The 18,669-nt window shown below is 40.4% G+C and overlaps 1 protein-coding gene across 1 annotated transcript; it reads left to right on the top strand.

The window, feature by feature from the left end:
- Positions 1-16,520: 16,520 nt before the first annotated feature.
- On the top strand, positions 16,521-17,468 carry LOC109576731 (olfactory receptor 2M3-like). Its single transcript, XM_019985368.2, has one exon. It carries the CDS (start codon positions 16,521-16,523, stop codon positions 17,466-17,468), a length of 948 nt encoding a protein of 315 aa, XP_019840927.2.
- Positions 17,469-18,669: the final 1,201 nt, after the last annotated feature.

The raw sequence follows: 18,669 nt of genomic DNA on the forward strand, positions 1-18,669 counted from the left end.
TCTTTGCCTCCACTGTACTCAGAAAAAGCGTTTCCCTTTCATTTGTGTTACAATAAAGCAGATGTTCAAGAATCCTTACAGTGTGTACATATATTAAGCCATCATCATGTATACTTTAAATACCTTATATTTTATTTGTCAGTTACATTTCAATAAAGCTAGGGGAAAAGAATAAAGTGGATATTCATGTGACCCTTAGGCCTGCTGGTGACACTAGCCATTGGACCATCGCTTGAATTCCAGGAATTTTTAAAAAATAGGATCCTGGGAATTTTTGATGTTAAAGAGGGTGAATGGAAACCTGGAAGGGATTACTGTCTTTGCTGTAGACTTTGCATTCTATTGGAGCCTCCCCACTGCATTACATACCAAGTGTGGGGAGGAGTAATAGCTTAAACTAACCATATGTGGGCTAAAACTCAGAAGCCAGCAAAACTGTGAGTAAGCTACACCCTCAAAGGACAATTTTTGAACTTTCAATTCCCAGTAAGAAGAATCCACATATGACTCCAGTTGTACCTTTCTCCCACCTTGTCTTATCATTTGTTGGAGATGGCAAAAATGATGGCATTGGTGTTCCTCCCATTATAAAGTTTGCTCCAGTTTACATCTATTTGCTCTGTCACAGAATAGGTCCCAGCGTTTTAAGGGGGTCTCACTGTGGGAAAAGAATAATAAGAGTTAAGACAGTTTGGGTTGTCTGAAATTTGGATTGGTGAAAAGGGGAAGGGACAATGGTACAATTTCAAGGCCTGTGGCTTTCATGCTTATTCCCTGCCCACCCCCCACCCCAAACACCCCCCACCCCTGCGCCCCACTTAAAGTGATGCTGGGCTGTGGTGAAAAATATTTCTGGAAAAAACTCTAGTCACATCCCTTACAAATAAGTAGAGGAGGGATGGTGCCACACTGTCTCTGGGGTAGAAGAAGGGAAAGGTGCTTCCCAGGACACACACATGCCACCGGAGTTGAAATAGTTCATATTGCTTCCGAGATGACGGGGGTGGGGCGGATTTATAATGCAACTGAAGCTTTCTTGTTTCACGCCCCAAACGTTAGCTTGTGTTGTTACTCTACCCAAGTGGAGACTTGAACTTAAAAGTGAGGGAGCCTGAAGGCTGTTAACCCTTGCAGAAAGAATCCCTTTTCCACCCGGCAGAGAACACTTTAAAAATAGAGATATAGGGATCCTACTAACAGTAGTGACTGATAACATCAAATAACTAGTAATTAGTGAAGAAAAGACAAGACTTGTGGAGTAGCTCCTGGTGTTTATACTCACTTTCAAGTTCTCTGCAACACTCTTGTACCCGAGAATCTTGGTCTTAATTTCCTGGCTCAAAAAGTTGCATTAATACATCTGACAAAGAGAAGTCTTTTATACAGAATTCCAAGTGGAACTCCTCACTATCGATTCCCGGACCTCTTCTAAAAGGAGTCTGTCTCCCAGGTGGAGAAGTTGATGCTGCTTTGGAACACACGAGGGCAGTTTGTTTGGGGGCTGCTGCTGCTACTGCTAAGTCACTTCAGTCATGTCCAACTCTGTGTGACCCCATAGACGGCAGCCCAACAGGCTCTCCTGCCCCTGGGATTCTCCAGGCAAGAACACTGGAGTGGGTTGCCATTTCCTTCTCCAATACATGAAAGTGAAAAAGTGAAAGTGAAGTCGTTCAGTCATGTCCGACTCTTAGCGACCCCATGGACTGCAGCCTACCAGGCTCCTCTGCCCATGGGATTTTCCACGCAAGAGTACTGGAGTGGGGTGCCATTGCCTTCTGTAGGGCCATATCATGGTTTGCCAACAGGCTGTTTAAACCAGATCAGTTGTTCTGACTGGGCAGGGGACTGATAAGGGAGTTGTACGGAACTGTCACTGCTGCTGTGACCTGGCTTCTCTGTCAACGTCATAAGCCCACGCTCTCAGGCCTCATTCTCCATCCCTATTCAACCACCACCACCATCCCCATAAGATCATCGACTACACTGAGAAAAACCTCCAGTAGCCAGAGCCCTCCTGACCACTTCAAATCTCTCTATCCTGCCTTTCTTCTCCTGAAGCAATAAATATCCTGGCTCATTTAACATCAAGCTCATTCTCTCCAACAACCTCTGGAACCTTCCTTATCTCTCTATGGATTTTTCACTTATTTCTTTCATTAAGATTTTCCCCTCACATCTTCAAAAAACTATAGATGTCCTTTCATTCCCTTTTATTTAAGTTTGGGTTGCTAGTTTTTCTCTTCCCCCTATTCCAGAATTCACCAGCTTAAAATCTATACTGCCTCTATTTCTAAGTATTCATTTCCTATCACTAACCTCCCTAGTATCTATTCTCTGATGATCAGAAATGACTGAACAATATCCATGGATAGAGCACTCTACTGGGCAGGCACAGTTTATGGAATGTGGGCCAAAAGATAACCAATATTTAAAGGGAAGCTCAGTTTTCAAATGGCCATTCTTTGTGTTCCATTGTGCAGCATTAAGTCTTTATACAGACAAGAGAGAGGAGGTTTTTCTCAATGTTCTTTCCCTGAGAATTGAGAGTCTCAATAGAGCATCTTTACTGAACATCGATACTTTATGCACCATTGAATCTGATATCACAAAGCCCAGTTTCAGAGCAACTTGCTCAATAATCTAAATCAGCTACAAAGTAACTTCATGGACTTAGATGAAATGAAGTAGGTAGAATCTTGATAAGCCTCTTTGTATCCCTCATTTGTCACTTACAGGGAAGAGGTCTTCAACTATTCTTACACATTGTGTTACTGGGGCTTCTGAGTGCTTACTGAATGACTTGCCTCCTGGGGTCCTTCTCAAGGAAATGATATGACTCCATGTTTCCTGGTGATCAGAGGAACTAACACATCTCCCCAAACTGCACAATTGAGGATGAATATTAGGCATTTGAATCAGAACTTTTAAAGATTTCTATTAGGGTCCAGCAGGCAATTTTAGGAGGAGATGTACAAAGAAAGAACTAAGAATGTAATGACTGTTGAGTGAAGGCCCAATATCTGAATCATTGCTATTAAGGGAAAAGAGACCAATGGTTATTGATGATGTCTAGATGATGTCTATTTTAAGACAATGTGTGGCCATCTTGAACATTCAAAATAGTCCCCAAGAAATAATAATTTAAAAAGAGGTACAAAAAGGAAAATCCCTCATCATCTCAGCAATCATCTCAAACTCTATGCTGATGAGTTAGCAAATAATGTTGCTTCTTTTCTTAGCCATAGTAAAGTAAATTATTTCTGGCAGCAAGCCTATGCATTATATGAAAGCTGTTTAATGAAAAATGAACATGTTTGGGGGTTTTTAGTAGCTTAATCTAGAAGTGTCAACTGACAAAGGAAATATGATACTTGAAAAAAGCTTATTAAACAGGTTTTGCTGTGGAATAGAGAACAACAAAATCTGAAGACCAAGATGGCATTATTAAAAGGGGAAGAACAGAGCATTCACAGTAGAATCAACAGGGAAGATTTTGTAAATAATAAGGCCTGACTTCTTCCAAAAAGATGCTGCTTCAATGAATCCAGAAGGGTCTAATCCTAGAAAACATTTTTTTGAGTCTCCTCAAAAGACTGTACTAAGTATCTAAGGTTGAGAACCACTGACATACAGGCATGAGAAATTGTTAAGATTTTTAAAATCAGACAGGTGAATATTTCAAGCAGTTTATATTATTAATGATGAAAGAAAGAGATCATTCTCCACTACCTGGTGTAAAAAACAATGCTTATGCTGGAAACAGGAATAATTACCTTGATGACCTTGGAAAAAAATGAAGATAACTTCATCAATGTAATTAAAGGCAAGGGACAAAATCCCTGTGGACTAAGAAATTTAACTTGGGGGGGGAATAAAAGGAATTTAAGCTTTTTTATTTATTCAGCCAGAGCTATTGTATCTTCTTGGGGATCACCAGAAGGTAAGATTGGAAAAAGTTTAGATTACAAAATTTCTAACACCTTTTTGATTTCAGTGAGGTAGAAATGGATGGAAACCTATACTATGTTAGATACTTTCAAATCAATAGATATATTATCTTCTTAACTTGGCCTACCTTAATTCATCCCATATTTAAATTTAAATAATATTAGTCTTGTCTAGGTTTTGGGTTCTTTTTAAAGGATAGATGTATATAAGGCATTCTTGTTATTTGTTATTGAATGAGCACTATTTTAAAACTCATTCAGAGAATTTCTTCATGGAACTATTTAATTAATTCAAGACATTTTCCCCTAGGAAAGGACATATTAAACCCCATGTAAAGCACAGTTCTGTTTGATTAAAATAGTATTTAAAAATAATTTTAAAATAGTATTTTTAAAACTTAAGACATTTTGGTGGCCTATAACTAGTTTAGAAAATGTCATTATACAAAATAATAGGATAAAAATAAAGATGGAAATTAATATATTTTAATTTCATTTTAATTAACACAAATTAATTTGTGTTAACATCAAATAATTAACACAATGATTGAACTGTGTTCTTCAAAATTTATATATTGAAGTCCCAGTCCCTCAGAATGTGACCTTATTTGGAAATATGGTCCTAACAAAGGTAATGTGGTTAATTAAAATAAGGTCACTAGAGTGAGTGTTAATGGAAATGACTAGCATTCTTATAAAAAGAGGAAATTAGGAAAAATAAGATACAAACACAGTGAAACTGCCATGTGAAGATGAAGGAATACATCAGGGTTATTTGCTACAAGCCAGGGAAGAGCAGAGATTGTCAGCAACCACCAGGAGCGAGGTGAATGCCATGAAACTGACTCTTTCTTGCAGCCTTCAGAAAAATCAGTTTTGCTGACACCTGGATCTGACATTTCTAGCCTTCAGAACTGTGAGACAGTAAGTTTTGATTGTTTAATCCTCCAAAGTTTTTGGTACTTTGTTATGGATGTGTAGCAAGCAAATACAATATGATTAATTACCATAAGTGTAATAATGGTAATGATTAAGATGGTCGAATCTTGTATTTCCTGAGTTCATATATTTTAGATTAAGCTTTATGTTGAGTTATAATCTGTTATTGTTTTTGCAACCATCCTGAGAGATGATATTAGTCTCACTATAGAATTGTTTTTAGAGACGATTCCTGATAATGGTGCTGTCGGCAGTAGAGCAGTGATTCAACCACAGATCTGTCGGATCTTAAAGTCCCAGTTCAGCACTCTGCTCTGACAGCAGTTGAAGAGACCATATGACTGAGTTTAGTGAGTGGGGAGCATATTGTCTATTAATGAAATAGATTTCATGAGGATGATGTAGTTGTTTTAGCGTTTGGAATTAAGGAATGAACTGAAAATTTAGGGGCAACTTGGAGAACAAAGCTTATTCTTTATGAGCATAGTAACCTGAGCCAAACTCTCACATTGGAAATATTTGGGGATGAAAGAGTAGAATTCTCAGGAATTGTTTTTTTAAAAAAAACTTCTTGAGATGGTGAAAGTAACCTCTTCCACAGTATCCTGAACCCCAAAAGAAATAGTTGTCATTAGATTTTCTGTCAGTTTGGAACCTGTGGAGGTCTCTGATAAGGAGAGTGATATAACTCAATGGTACTGAAAAAGGTGGGCTTCCTAGATGGCTCAGTGGGTAAAGAATCTGCCTGCAATGCAGGAAAGCCAGGAGACTTGGGTTTGACCCCTGGGTCAGGAAAATCTCCTAGAGGAGGACACAGCAACCCACTCCAGTATTCTTGCCTGGAGAATCCCATGGACAGAGGACCCTGGCAGGCTACCATCCATGAGGTCACTGAGAGTTGGACACAACTGAGCATGGGAATGAAAGGATTTACTTTCTTGGAAATTTAATGTTGCTACTGGGAGAGGAAATTTTCAGACATAGCAGTCTGTCTTCCAACATGTACTATCTTTTCTTTATGTGGCATACCATGAGAAGGTCATCTTTGAAGGCAGGAAAATGGACTACAGCAGTGGTTCTCAAACATGTGCTCAGTCATGTCTGACTCTTTGAGACCCTATGGACTGTAGATAGCCTGCCAGGCTCCTCTGTCCATGGGGATTCTCCAGGCAAGAATACTGGAGTGGGTTGCCATGTCCTTCTCCAGGGGATCTTCCCAACCCACGGAAGCAAACCCAGGTCTCCCGCATTGCAGTCAGATTCTTTACCGACTGAGCCACCAGGGATTAACCAGCATCCAAATGACCTGGAGGCTTATTGAAACATATTTCTGATTCAGTAGGTCTGGGGTGGTGCCTTGAAATGTAAATTTCCTGCAAGTTCCTGCTGCTGCCGCTGACAAGTCGCTTCAGTCGCATCCGACTCTGTGCGACCCCAGAGATGGCAGCCCACCAGGCTCCCCCGTCCCTGGGATTCTCCAGGCAAGAACACTGGAGTCGGTCGCCATTTCCTTCTCCAATGCACGAAAGTGAAAAGTCAAAGTGAAGGCGCTCAGTCGTGTCCGACTCCCAGCGACCCCATGGACTGTAGCCTACCAGGCTCCTCCATCCATGGGATTTTCCAGGCAAGAGTACTGGAGTGGGTTGCCATTGCCTTCTCCCCTGCAAGTTCCTAGGTGATGTTAACACTAGTGAAAGGTTGTTGTTGAATCATACGAAGACACCGGGATTCTTGGCCCCCGGAGGAGAAGAATTCAATCCGGGGCCAGAGATGAGGCTTGATCGCTCAGAGCTTTTGTGTAATAAAGTTTTATTAAAGTATAAAGGAGATAGAGAAATCTTCTGACATAAGCATCAGAAGGGGGCAGAAAGAGTACCCGCTTGCTAGTGTTAACAATGAAGTTATATAATCCAAAGAATATCTGGAGGTTGTAAAGACCTCATCAGACCTACTCCCATAATTTACATTTTAAGATAATACTGTCCTCAGGCAAGATACATCCTTGTAAAGACCAGTTCTACTCCCATAATTAACATTTTAAGACAACAACCGATTGTTGACAAAGCTGAGCCTTTTCTCTTGATGCCTTGTAACCACAATCTGCCAGAAAGTTTAAGAAATCTTCTGAGGCTCACGAACAAGCTTCCTCTGTCTCAGCACAGAGCAAAATATCATCTACATATTGTAACACCACTGCTTCAGAGCTATTAAAGTTTTGTAGATCCCGTGACAAACTTTGTCCAAATAAGTGAGGACTGTCACGAAATCCCTGGGGCAAAACTGTCCAGGTTAACTGAGAAGCTGGCTGTGTAGGGTCTTCAAAGGCAAATAGAAATTAACTTTCTTCCGCCAAAGGCGCTGAATAGAAGGCATCTTTTAAATCGACTACTGAGAAATATTTGGCTCGTTCAGGAATTTCAGACAATAGAGTATAAGGATTAGGCACCACGGGGTGTAAAGGAACTACAGCCTCATTTATTATTCATAAATCTTGAACTAGTCTCCATTTACCATTTGATTTCTTTATACCCAAAATAGGAGTGTTGCAAGGACTGTTACAGGGAATTAATAGTCCCTGCTCCTTTAAAATTTCAATGATGGGTTTTAACCCTTCCTTAACTTCAGGTTTCAGTGGATACTGCTTCTTACGTGGAAATACGTGTGGGTCTTTGAGCTTAAAAACTGCAGGAATAGCATTTTGTGCTCGACCCACAGATTTTCCATCAGCCCATACTCTAGGATTTACATTTTGTTCAACTAAAGGGAGAGAAAGGAAGGGCTCCATATTCATGAAAACAGAGGCATGGACCTTGCTCAGTATGTCCCTTCCCAAAAGGGGTGAGGGAGATTCTGGCACAATCAGAAACTCGTGTGAAAACAGCACAGAATCCCAGTTGCAAGATAAAGAATAACTGAAATAATACCTTTTGGCTCGTCCAGACAGTCCAATTACAGAAGCGGATCGGGAAGAAAGTGGGCCAGGGGCTTCAGTAAGCACAGAATAAGTTGCCCCAGTATCTAAAAGGAAATCGACAGATTGGCCCCCACAGTTATTAATACCCGGGTTCCTCAGGTGTAATTAGGACGGGAGCTTGTGTGGGGACCCCCAGGCACCTTCAGTCCTGATTGTCTTGAGAGTCCGACCCCAGAGACCTATGCCTCCGGGGGCAGTCTCTCTTCCAGTGTGGTCTTTTGCAGACCGGACATGGAGCCGGGGGCAGCTTAGATGCCTGAGGGCCATCCCGCTTGAGATGCCCCTCCTTTCCGCAGTAATAGCAAACACATCCCTTTTCACCTGGGCCCCTCTGGGCATTTTTCTTAGGCTGTTTAAGAACGTTTTTCATAGCCTTTGCGCTCTTTCTTTTCCTCATATTCCCTACCATAATAGACTGTCTGAGCCAGTGTAACAGAGTATGTAAAGACTGATTTGGTCCATACGCCCGTTTTAATAGCTTAAGGCGGATATCTGGAGCTGACTGAGTGAGAAATCTATCCTTTAAGATCACTTTCCCCTCTTCTCTTTCAGGATCAATCTCAGTGAATCTGTAAGGGCTTCTCTCAGTCTATCTAGGAATTTACCAGGAGCTTCCTTCTCCTCCTGTTCTATGTCTGCCAATTTGCCATAGTTTAAAGGCTTAGAATGTGCCTGCCTAAGTCCTTCAAGAATACATCTAACAAAATGACTCTGATCCCATCTTCCTTTAGCTGTGTTGTAGTCCCAGTCTGGTTCTATAGTTGGGACCACCTGATTCCCAGTGGGGAGGGCCGCTATCTCGTTCTCCCTCTTCCCTACTGATTCATTACCAAGCCATTCATCTCCATAAGCAACCGCTTTTCCCAAAACTGGAGTCTTTGACTCGGGAGTCAGCGTTTGTCCCAAGATATACATCACATCCTTCCAAGTGAGGTCATAAAGCAGAGTAACACCTTTAAAAGCTCTAATATATTTTTCTGGGTCCTCTAAATAGTCTCCCAGATCCTCCTTGATTCTTTGTATTTCTTGATAAGAGAAAGGCTTATTAACTCTCACAGACTGATAATTTCTCCCAGTGGGTGTTTCATGAAGAGGCAACAGCTTGTGTGGCTGTTCCTCAGTCTCTCTGGCTGCTCTGCGCGTATGATCCCAGGGATAGATTGGAGAAACCTGTTTTTCCTCTTCTCTTTGTCTCTTGTCCTCCATCTCATCTCTTACCTCGATGGTCTGAGTTTCTACCGAAACCAGAGTAGTCTGAGGTCGTACTGAGACAGGAGTTGTTTGGACCTCCATGTGGGCAGTTTGAATCCCAGTTTGGATTTCCACTGAGACCAAGGCAACCCTTCTGAGGGGGGTTCTCTGGCTTTCAGTTTGCTCAACTTGGAGCCCCAGGTATGGGGGCAAAGTAGGAGGACAGGAGGGAACTGAAGGTTTCACGCCCAAATCTATACCCTTAGGACATAAGTCTGGCGTATTTCGCAGAGAGAAAAAGGGCAACACATATGCTACTTCTACCCATTTCCCTTGTTCCTTACAGAACTGGTCTAATTGTAGAACAGTATTATACTTAAGAGACCCTCCAACTGGCCATCGTTCTGTCCTCCAATGGATACCGTGGCCATGCAGTATCACATAGGAAGACCAGGTGTGTCTTCTTTAAGCCCTGGGCATCAAATCTATCCGTTTTTCAGGATACAGTTCGAAGGAGTGAGGCTGGAATTGTTAGTTCCCATCTGTAAGAGAGAAAAAAAGTGACCAGTGCCATTTTTCTACCGGAGGTGTCCCTCCCTGCTCTAGATGGGGGTGTAGACAGACGTTACACAAAAAGCTTTTCCTTCCTGGTCGGACTTAGTCTGTCCCTTACCGACGCAGGCGCAGTCCACGTCCCTCCCGGTTCTAACACTGAGATGGGGTGGGGATGTACCAGGGGTAGACCTGATAGCATCCCTACTTGACGTCCAGCTCTTCACCTTTAACCTTGTTTGCCTCTGATGTCACCCGGGGTGAATCAGAGTAACCTTCCGGAATGCCTCCCAAGCTAAGACTACTAGGGGAAACATTCATCATCTGAGTGCCTGTGCACGACCCTGAGTATTTCCTGACCACAATAAGACCGACACGAACATAAAACTGAGATGTTCTTTCCAAGCATCACCACACCAGTATAATAGCCTCCTCTGATCCACTAAGAGCCGGCGTTAACAAAGAAAAAAAAAAAAAAAAAACCCATCGCAGTCCCAATCTGAGTAACCTTTAACCTCAGAGATGTTCTGGGAGCTAGAGTTCCATCTAGCTTCCGAATTTTCGATTCCTAGTGAGGCTAGGCGCTTTCTTGACTACCAATTCAAGTTTGGGACCTAAGCCACAGTATACAATAACAGTATAGATCACAAGTCCCTTGAAAGTCTATGATCCAAATAGATTAGGTTAGTACTTCTAATTCCCAAGGAGTTATGAAATGGTCAAAGAGACCAAAAAGTTTGACCGAGAAAGGAGAATTCGGTCCACATGCTTTGCCCGTTTCTGGTCGGTTCCCGAAGGAGACATTGGGTGCCTCTTGGCATTGGCAGGTCGGTATAACGCCCTGACAGGTTTCTGCCATGAGCCGTATGAGATCACCGTGGAACCGCAGAGCAGGGCTCCTTACTTGCTTCACGCAGGGCCTGTCATTCATTCACACAAGCACACAGTAGAGTTAGTAAAGCACAGCAGAAAACGTGTTCGCTAAAAGAACAAAGAACTAAAGCTCCAAGCATCCTTACCTTGTCCTGAAGGATCCTGGATGAGCCCCCAAGATGAAAGGTTGTTGTTGAATCACGCGAAGACACCGGGATTCTTGGCCCCCGGAGGAGAAGAATTCAATCCAGGGCCCAGAGACGAGGCTTGATCGCTCAGAGCTTTTGTGTAATAAAGTTTTATTAAAGTATAAAGGAGATAGAGAAATCTTCTGACATAGGCATCAGAAGGGGGCAGAAAGAGCACCTGCTTGCTAGTGTTAACAATGAAGTTATATACTCCAAAGAATGTCTGGAGGTTGTAAAGACCTCCCATAATTTACATTTTAAGATAACAGAATTAGCCAGAAGGTTTAATCCAGAGACTGTCCTCAGGCAGGATGCCTTATTGTTATATAATCCTAAGGAATGTAGAAAAAGAAAAAAAAGTTTGTCCTTTCTTCCTCCTTGAGAATTCCAGACCCCTCTCTTCTTGGGGACCCCTAGACTCCTTATCAACCTGCCTAGGAAATGACTCTCTCACTAGTACTTGGCTGGGGTATCAAGTTGTGAGAGTCACTGCACTCAGTGAGTACTTTCTAACCATCGTAAGTCATGCTTACAGGCCGTGAAAATCCACCTGTCCTGGGACAGGCTTCTTTATGTGTTCTGCTGGATAGTATTGCTGGGTTATAACTAAGGGAAAATACAACTTACTCTTGGCACCCAAGGGGAATCAACCGCTTCTTACTTGGTAGGCCCTGATCATGTCCAGTTTTTATCTGTGCTATCCATGTGGTCTCGCCTCTGTTTCTTATTCTTCACAAGAATCTATATTTGCTCAAAATTTAAACTAATTTAGTCATCTTCCTCAGCAGAGGTTTTTCACTGTTCCTCCTCCAGTTTTCCTTTTACATATATATGTATTTAATTTATATTTGGAAGCATCCTCCTCTTTTAAGTAAGAATATAGGTAAGCTCAGTCTAATTCTGTACTCCAATGAAGTAATTAGGTATAGCCATGTAGTGTTTAATGATACAGTGTTTGTAATGATCAATGACACTTGGGCCCTTAATTCAGGATTACATAGCAGAAAGTATTTTGTGAATATCTGAAAGTGGATTTTATTTTGTGAGAAAGAAAGTAAAATACTTTTCAAAACATTGAACTAACATAATTTAAGATTATTGAGTGCACTACCCTGGGTTGGGAAGATCCCTGGAGAAGGAAATGGCAGCCCACTCCAGTGTTCTTGCCTGGGAAATCCCATGGACAGAGAAGCCTGGCAGGCTGCAGTCCCTGGGGTCACAGGGACTATGACCCTGGTAGTTAACACAGGGTGGTTAACACAGGGTGGTTAACACAGGGTGTTTTCTATGGTGGTTAACACACACCATAGAAAACCCTTTGTAATACTATTTGTATAACTAAAGACAGTCTAGTATGTTTTTGAAAATTACTGAACAACAGTTTTTTTGGTCACTAGTATCGCTGCAAGATGTAGTTTTGCAGGTGTGACCATAAAGAGTATCTTTTAATCTGCTTTTTTAAAGCTCCCAACAAATTTTAAAGATTAGTTTTTGATCACAAATTATTTTATTTGTAAAGGATGAAGAAACACTGTATGTTCCTAGGAATAGTGATATGGTTCATTATCTAATTTAACACAAACACAGGTTCATTCTCTGAATTAAATTCTTGGGAGAGTCTCTTAAACAATGCCTTGGTATAATATTGAAAAACAATGCCAACTACCTTTTTGCCACGTTTCATGTTTTCAATAGTGTTATTTAAAATATATAATTACCAGTAATAAGCTGGCTTGAACTAAGTACACGTTTTCTATGGAAATTTAAATTTTATCTAGTTAATAGAATACATCCTTAAACACTCTGAATGTTAAGTTGAAGTTCCTGGAGTTTGTGAAGTAAAATAATGGCCACTAATATCTATGTGCAGGTTGAGCTGGAAACTCAAGAATCTTCAGGAATAAAGGTTAATTAGCTTGTATAATAGCTATTAACATGTAATAATTAGGATTTGGATTATGAATATAAGAACAGATGCTTTTGTATGAATGAGAGAGCTGCTTTTTTCTTGTTGTTAATTAATTATTGTTTTGGCTGCGCTGGGTCTTAGTTGTGGCCTTCTGGATCTTTCATTGCAATGCCCGGGCTTCTCTCTAGTTGTGGCCCAGGGACTCAAGAGCGCATAGGTTCAGTAGCAGCATCAACCAGAGACAGGTGGGATCTTAGTTCCTGGACCAAGGGACAGAATTCATGGCCGCTGCATTGTGAGTGGGAAGTCACTGAGAGAGTTAGTTTAATAACACATTTGTATGACTAGGTGACTGGTTCTTTGGGAATAAAAAGGAGAGAAAAATCTAAAATCGTTTTTTATGATTAGATGTACAGTTAAAGAATGAAAGAAGACTGTGGTTATAAATATTTTCAGAAAATAGAATAAGGAAATGGATAAGGACACTGGCAACAATGTATTTATGTCTCGCACAGCTGAGAACTTACATGTGCACATACCTTTGTATCCAAAGGTACATATATAATAATTATAACAATGCAATATGATAAATGATATTGTAGAACTGTGTTTAGAAAGTGCTAAGAGTTTCTCAGCTCAGAATACTGAGGAGTGTGTGTAGCAATAAACATCTAGAAAAATGGTATAGATGATCCTATTTGCAAAGCAAAAAAAAAAAATAAGACACAGCTGCAGAGAACAAATGTATGAATACAGAGGGAAAAGTAGGGTGAGAGGAACTGGGAGACTGGGGTTGACACACTATCAATACTATGTATAAAATTGATAACTAATGAGAACATACACTACTTAACTGCACTGTGGTGAACTGAATGGGTAGGAAGTCCAAAAAGCAGGGCATATATGTCATGTAAGGCTGATTCATTTTCTTGTAAGGCAGAAATGAACACAACATTGTAAAGCAACTATACTCCAATAAAAACTAATTAAAAAGAAAAGAAAAAATAAGTGAGGACAATGATTAAGGAGGAAGAAATGGTCAGCAAGCTAAACATTACAAGGGATATACGGAAGGATCAAAACACATGGATATCTGATGAACAAAACAAACCAGAAATTGAGGCAGTCCTGAATCATACACAAAGATCACCTGTGAAAAGACATTAACTGAAGATCTGTTTAAAGAATGCCATTCTAATCAGCCCCACCACCATTCTCTCCCACCCCCACTCATCATGCAGACCAATTGGCAGCCAAGGGCATACCTGGAAGCCAAAAAATTAAACTGGTACTTCTCTCTAAGACAACAATCAAATTGACTCAGAAGATTAAGACTTCCCCTAGGGTGTTGGCACCCCTACATAAAGTGTTCCTCATTTACAGCAAGTCCATCTTAATGGTTAACTTTCCACTAACAATGCCCACATCCAATTTTCTCATTTGTAGGCTCCACTTAACTAACCAGCTTTCACAATTCAGCTACCGCTTTAGGGTAAAGATTGTAGGAAATCAGTCCTATCTCTACAAAAAGAGAGTAATAGTGTATAGACTTAAAATTACAAAAGTTATATTGGTGTCATAATATTTAAATTCATAGACAATCAGTACAATCTTTTGAAAAGACATTCCAGTAAATGTTGCAGCAGGGACAATACTTGCCCAGTGGAAGGGATGGTGAAGTAACACAGTGAGACATAATAGATACTCATATTTCTGGCTGGACTCGAAATATCTAAAATGTTGAGGGGCCCACTTTAAGAAAAAAAGGATACACAGTGATGAATAAAGAGCGGCTGGGTCCTTGAACTGGACTTAAGCTTCAGTTAAATTGTCCTCTAGGTAGGGATGAAGAAACAAAGTGCAGTGAGAATAAAGGGCTTTAAAAATGTCCTGCTTCTTTGCTTGAAACAGTTTTTGGGATGGAGATGCACTAGAGAAGCCAGAGACATTTAGACCAGTTGGTGATGGAGTTGGTGATGGACAGGGAGGCCTGGCGTGCTGCGATTCATGGGGTTGCAAAGAGTCGGACGCGACTGAGCAACTGATCTGATCTGATCTGAATCCTATGTAAAATAGTTCCATTTTCCTCTAACACAACAAGCTGGTCTTGGCTCACTCTCACACTGATAGACATATATCAAGACATCTATTTCTTCCTTTTGTGTCTTTCAGTTCAGTTCAGTCACTCAGTCGTGTCCGACTCTTTGCGATCCCATGAATCGCAGCATGCCAGGCTCCCTGTCCATCACCAACTCCCAGAGTTCACTCAGACTCACGTCCATCGAGTCAGTGATGCCATCCAGCCATCTCATCCTCTGTCGTCCCCTTCTCCGCCTGCCCCCAATCCCTCCCAGCATCAGAGTCTTTTCCAGTGAGTCAACTCTTTGCATGAGGTGGCCAAAGGACTGGAGTTTCAGCTTTAGCATCATTCCTTCCAAAGAAATCCCAGGGCTGATCTCCTTCAGAATGGACTGGTTGGATCTCCTTGCAGTCCAAGGAACTCTCAAGAGTCTTATCCAACACCACAGTTCAAAAACATCAATTCTTTGGCACTCAGCTTTCTTCACAGTCTAACTCTCACATCCATACACGACCACAGGAAAAACCATAGCCTTAACTAGACGGACCTTTGTTGGCAAAGTAATGTCTCTGCTTTTCAATATGCTATCTAGGTTGGTCATAACTTTTCTTCCAAAGAGTAAGAGTCTTTTAATTTCATGGCTGCAGTCACCATCTGCAGTGATTTTGGAGGCCCCCCAAAAATAAAGTCTGACACTGTTTCCACTGTTTCCCCATCTATTTCCCATGAAGTGATGGGACCAGATGCCATGATCTTCATTTTCTGAATGTTGAGCTTTAAGCCAACTTTTTCACTCTCCACTTTCACCTTAATCAAGAGGTTTTTTAGTTCCTCTTCACTTTCTGCCATAAGGGTGGTATCATCTGCATATCTGAGGTTATTGATATTTCTCCTGGCAATCTTGATTCCAGCTTGTGCTTCTTCCAGCCCAGCGTTTCTCATGATGTACTCTGCATATAAGTTAAATAAGCAGGGTGACAATATACAGCCTTGACATACTCCTTTTCCTATTTGGAACCAGTCTTTAGATACTAATTAATGAAATTTAGCATAACTGCAAGTTATGGAATTTGGGTATCTTCATACACCTTCTTAAAGCTTCCTCATTTTGGTGAATGTGAAAGGAAATCTCAACATGCTTACCTTTCTCAAATTGAGACATAAATGATAAATTCTCCCCCTCTCTCCACCTATATTATTGTTTTTCATAAATGATAATTTTGATTTTTTTACTTCTTCATTTACAGCTAAGTCACCTAACCATGATGCATCAGTTACTTCAAATGATTTACCAATTATTCTACACTGGAGGTTCATCTTCTGCGTAATTGTTTAACTAGTAGTCCTGTTTGATCTTTAAGTCTGGTGCACAAATAAAGTTACATAAATGCAAATGTTCATATCTCTTAGAAGTAACAGATTATTAGTTTCAGTTATCTTACTATATAGGCAATGACATTCAAAATGCTCTTTTTCTCTGTTACAGAATTTATACACATGTTAAATTTATGTATATGATCCTATTTAATAATTGGTTATATGTTTCTTGAGGAGTCATATACTCTGTCTGGATGCTGTGGTTTGCACTGATATCTTATTTAATAATTCCAGCAACTCAATTGAAAAGCTATTTCTGCCTTGTAAAAGAAGTAAAATAAAGCACAGAGAAGTAACTCGTCAGAGGACATGTAGGTTGGCAGTGGTGGAGCTTGAGTGCAAAGTCTCTGCTCATTCTTTTTCAGGCCTGACCATATCATGTATGTTGATTTACCAGCATACCACACGTAGAGTGGATGATGAATAAATAATAACCCAGATAGTTAACGTTTGTGACTTCTTGTGCTTCTAGATAAAGAAGACATTTTTTATGGAGTGGGAGAATCAGACATTCAACCCTGACTTCATCTTGATGGGGATTTTTAATTACACGCCCACTCACATCTTTCTCTTCTCTCTGGTCCTGGGCATCTTCACAATGGCGCTCTTGGCAAACACTCTCATGGTCCTCGTCATCTATCTGGACACGCGGCTCCACACCCCCATGTACTTCCTCCTCAGCCAGCTCTCCCTCATGGACCTCATGGTCATCTGCACCACTGTACCCAAGATGGCCCACAGCTACCTGTCTGGCAGGAAGTCCATTTCTGTAGCAGGATGTGAAGCCCAAATATTCCTCTATGTGTCCCTATTTGGTGCTGAGTGCTTCTTGTTGGCTGTCATGGCCTATGACCGCTATGTTGCCATTTGCTATCCTCTTCAGTACCACAGTCTCATGAACTGGAAACTTTGTGGACTCCTGGCTGCCTCTTCATGGTTCCTTGGTGCCTTTGATGGGATTGTTGAGTTAGCTGCTACTTTGTCTTTCTCCTATTGTGGATCCCGAGAAATAGCTCAGTTCTTCTGTGATGTCCCAGCACTCCTGCATCTCTCATGCACTGATACTTCCACATTTGAAACACTTATTTTCATCTGTTGTGTAGTAATGCTCCTCCTCCCTTTGTCACTCATCATCATCTCCTACACACGTGTAATTATAACCGTTATTCGCATGAGTTCTGGGGAGGGTCGGCACAAGGCTTTCACCACCTGTACTTCACATCTTATTGTTGTGGGGATGTATTATGGAGCAGCTATGTTCATATATATGAGACCCAATTCTAATCGATCCCCAACCCAGGATAAAATGGTATCGACCTTCTACACTATTCTCACTCCCATGCTGAACCCCCTTATATACAGCCTCCGAAACAAAGATGTGGCCAAAACATTCAGTAAGATACTAGGGAAGAGGAAATTTAGAGAACAAATTGGATAATGGTTGCAGGGTTTTTTTTTCTTTCCTAACTCCTGTCTCTCTCTCTGGCAAATTCATTTATTTAAATATAACAAGATTTAGCAACAAATGTACAAATGTATAATTTTTCTAAAATAGTCATCACAGTTGATGAACTCTGGGTACACATTTAGTTTATTGATATATTTTGCATTCATTGAATATTCATTGTGGTTTTAAATATACTCAATGAAGTTTTTGAGAAGTGAATGATTAAGTCAATAAACAGATATACTCCTATTAATAGAACTAAATAATAAAACTCTTTTAAATGCTTTCCCTTATTTTCACAAAACAGATTCTTATTGAAATTCTTATTCAATGATTTATGTACTGAGTTAAATACCACACTTGTCTATTTCATTTTGTCATTAGTTCTTTCAAAATATGACCTAACCAGAGAGTCATGGATATTTGCTCATTTACCAAAAAACTTATTCTATAATAAATACTACTTATTTTGGCCAAAAAGACTTTTTTCTTTTGTTTGACTTCTCTAATACACTGAGCATTTGTGTATCTGAAGATTTCTTATAGCAGAGCCACTTATTTCCAGAGTTTTGACAGATGATGCGGTATCATCAACCTATATTTTATAGGGTTTTTTTTGGTATCCTAAAAATCCACTATGGTATAATGAAATCCCAGGGCTGTGAGTCCTACACAGAAATTATGATCTATATCATATTTATGTACTGAACCGTGATGGGAATATTGTTATTCTTCATATCAGAACATTACCCTTTGAATGTGTGTAGAAAAGTTTCCATGAATTTAGTAGTTATTGCAGTAAAGGTGTAATAATATTATTGTCACATAAGCTGCCTACTTTTTTCTTTGTTTTCCTGATGAACATGGATGGTAACTGAATGAAAATGTTGACTGGTCTTTGATTGCCTTGGTGGGAACCCCATCTCCCATTCTGAGACAATGTACATGGTCTTCCCAAAGGAATATACTCAAATCCAGTAGAAACTCCTCATCTTGGGACAGGTTACAGCACTCAAAGTGAAACACTTTTGTGTCCATAGAAGACCAGATTTCTATGATATTGGTTCTACCTGGGAAATTGGATAAACCTTATAAAGATTGGGATTTCATTCATGGAACTTGCATATACTTCTTTAATCTAAACCTGATATTTGGAGTTGCTATACCTGATATTTGGAGTTGCTATAAAAAG

The sequence above is a fragment of the Bos indicus genome, chromosome 23, assembly GCF_029378745.1.
Source record: "Bos indicus isolate NIAB-ARS_2022 breed Sahiwal x Tharparkar chromosome 23, NIAB-ARS_B.indTharparkar_mat_pri_1.0, whole genome shotgun sequence".
Taxonomy (NCBI): Eukaryota; Metazoa; Chordata; class Mammalia; order Artiodactyla; family Bovidae; genus Bos; species Bos indicus.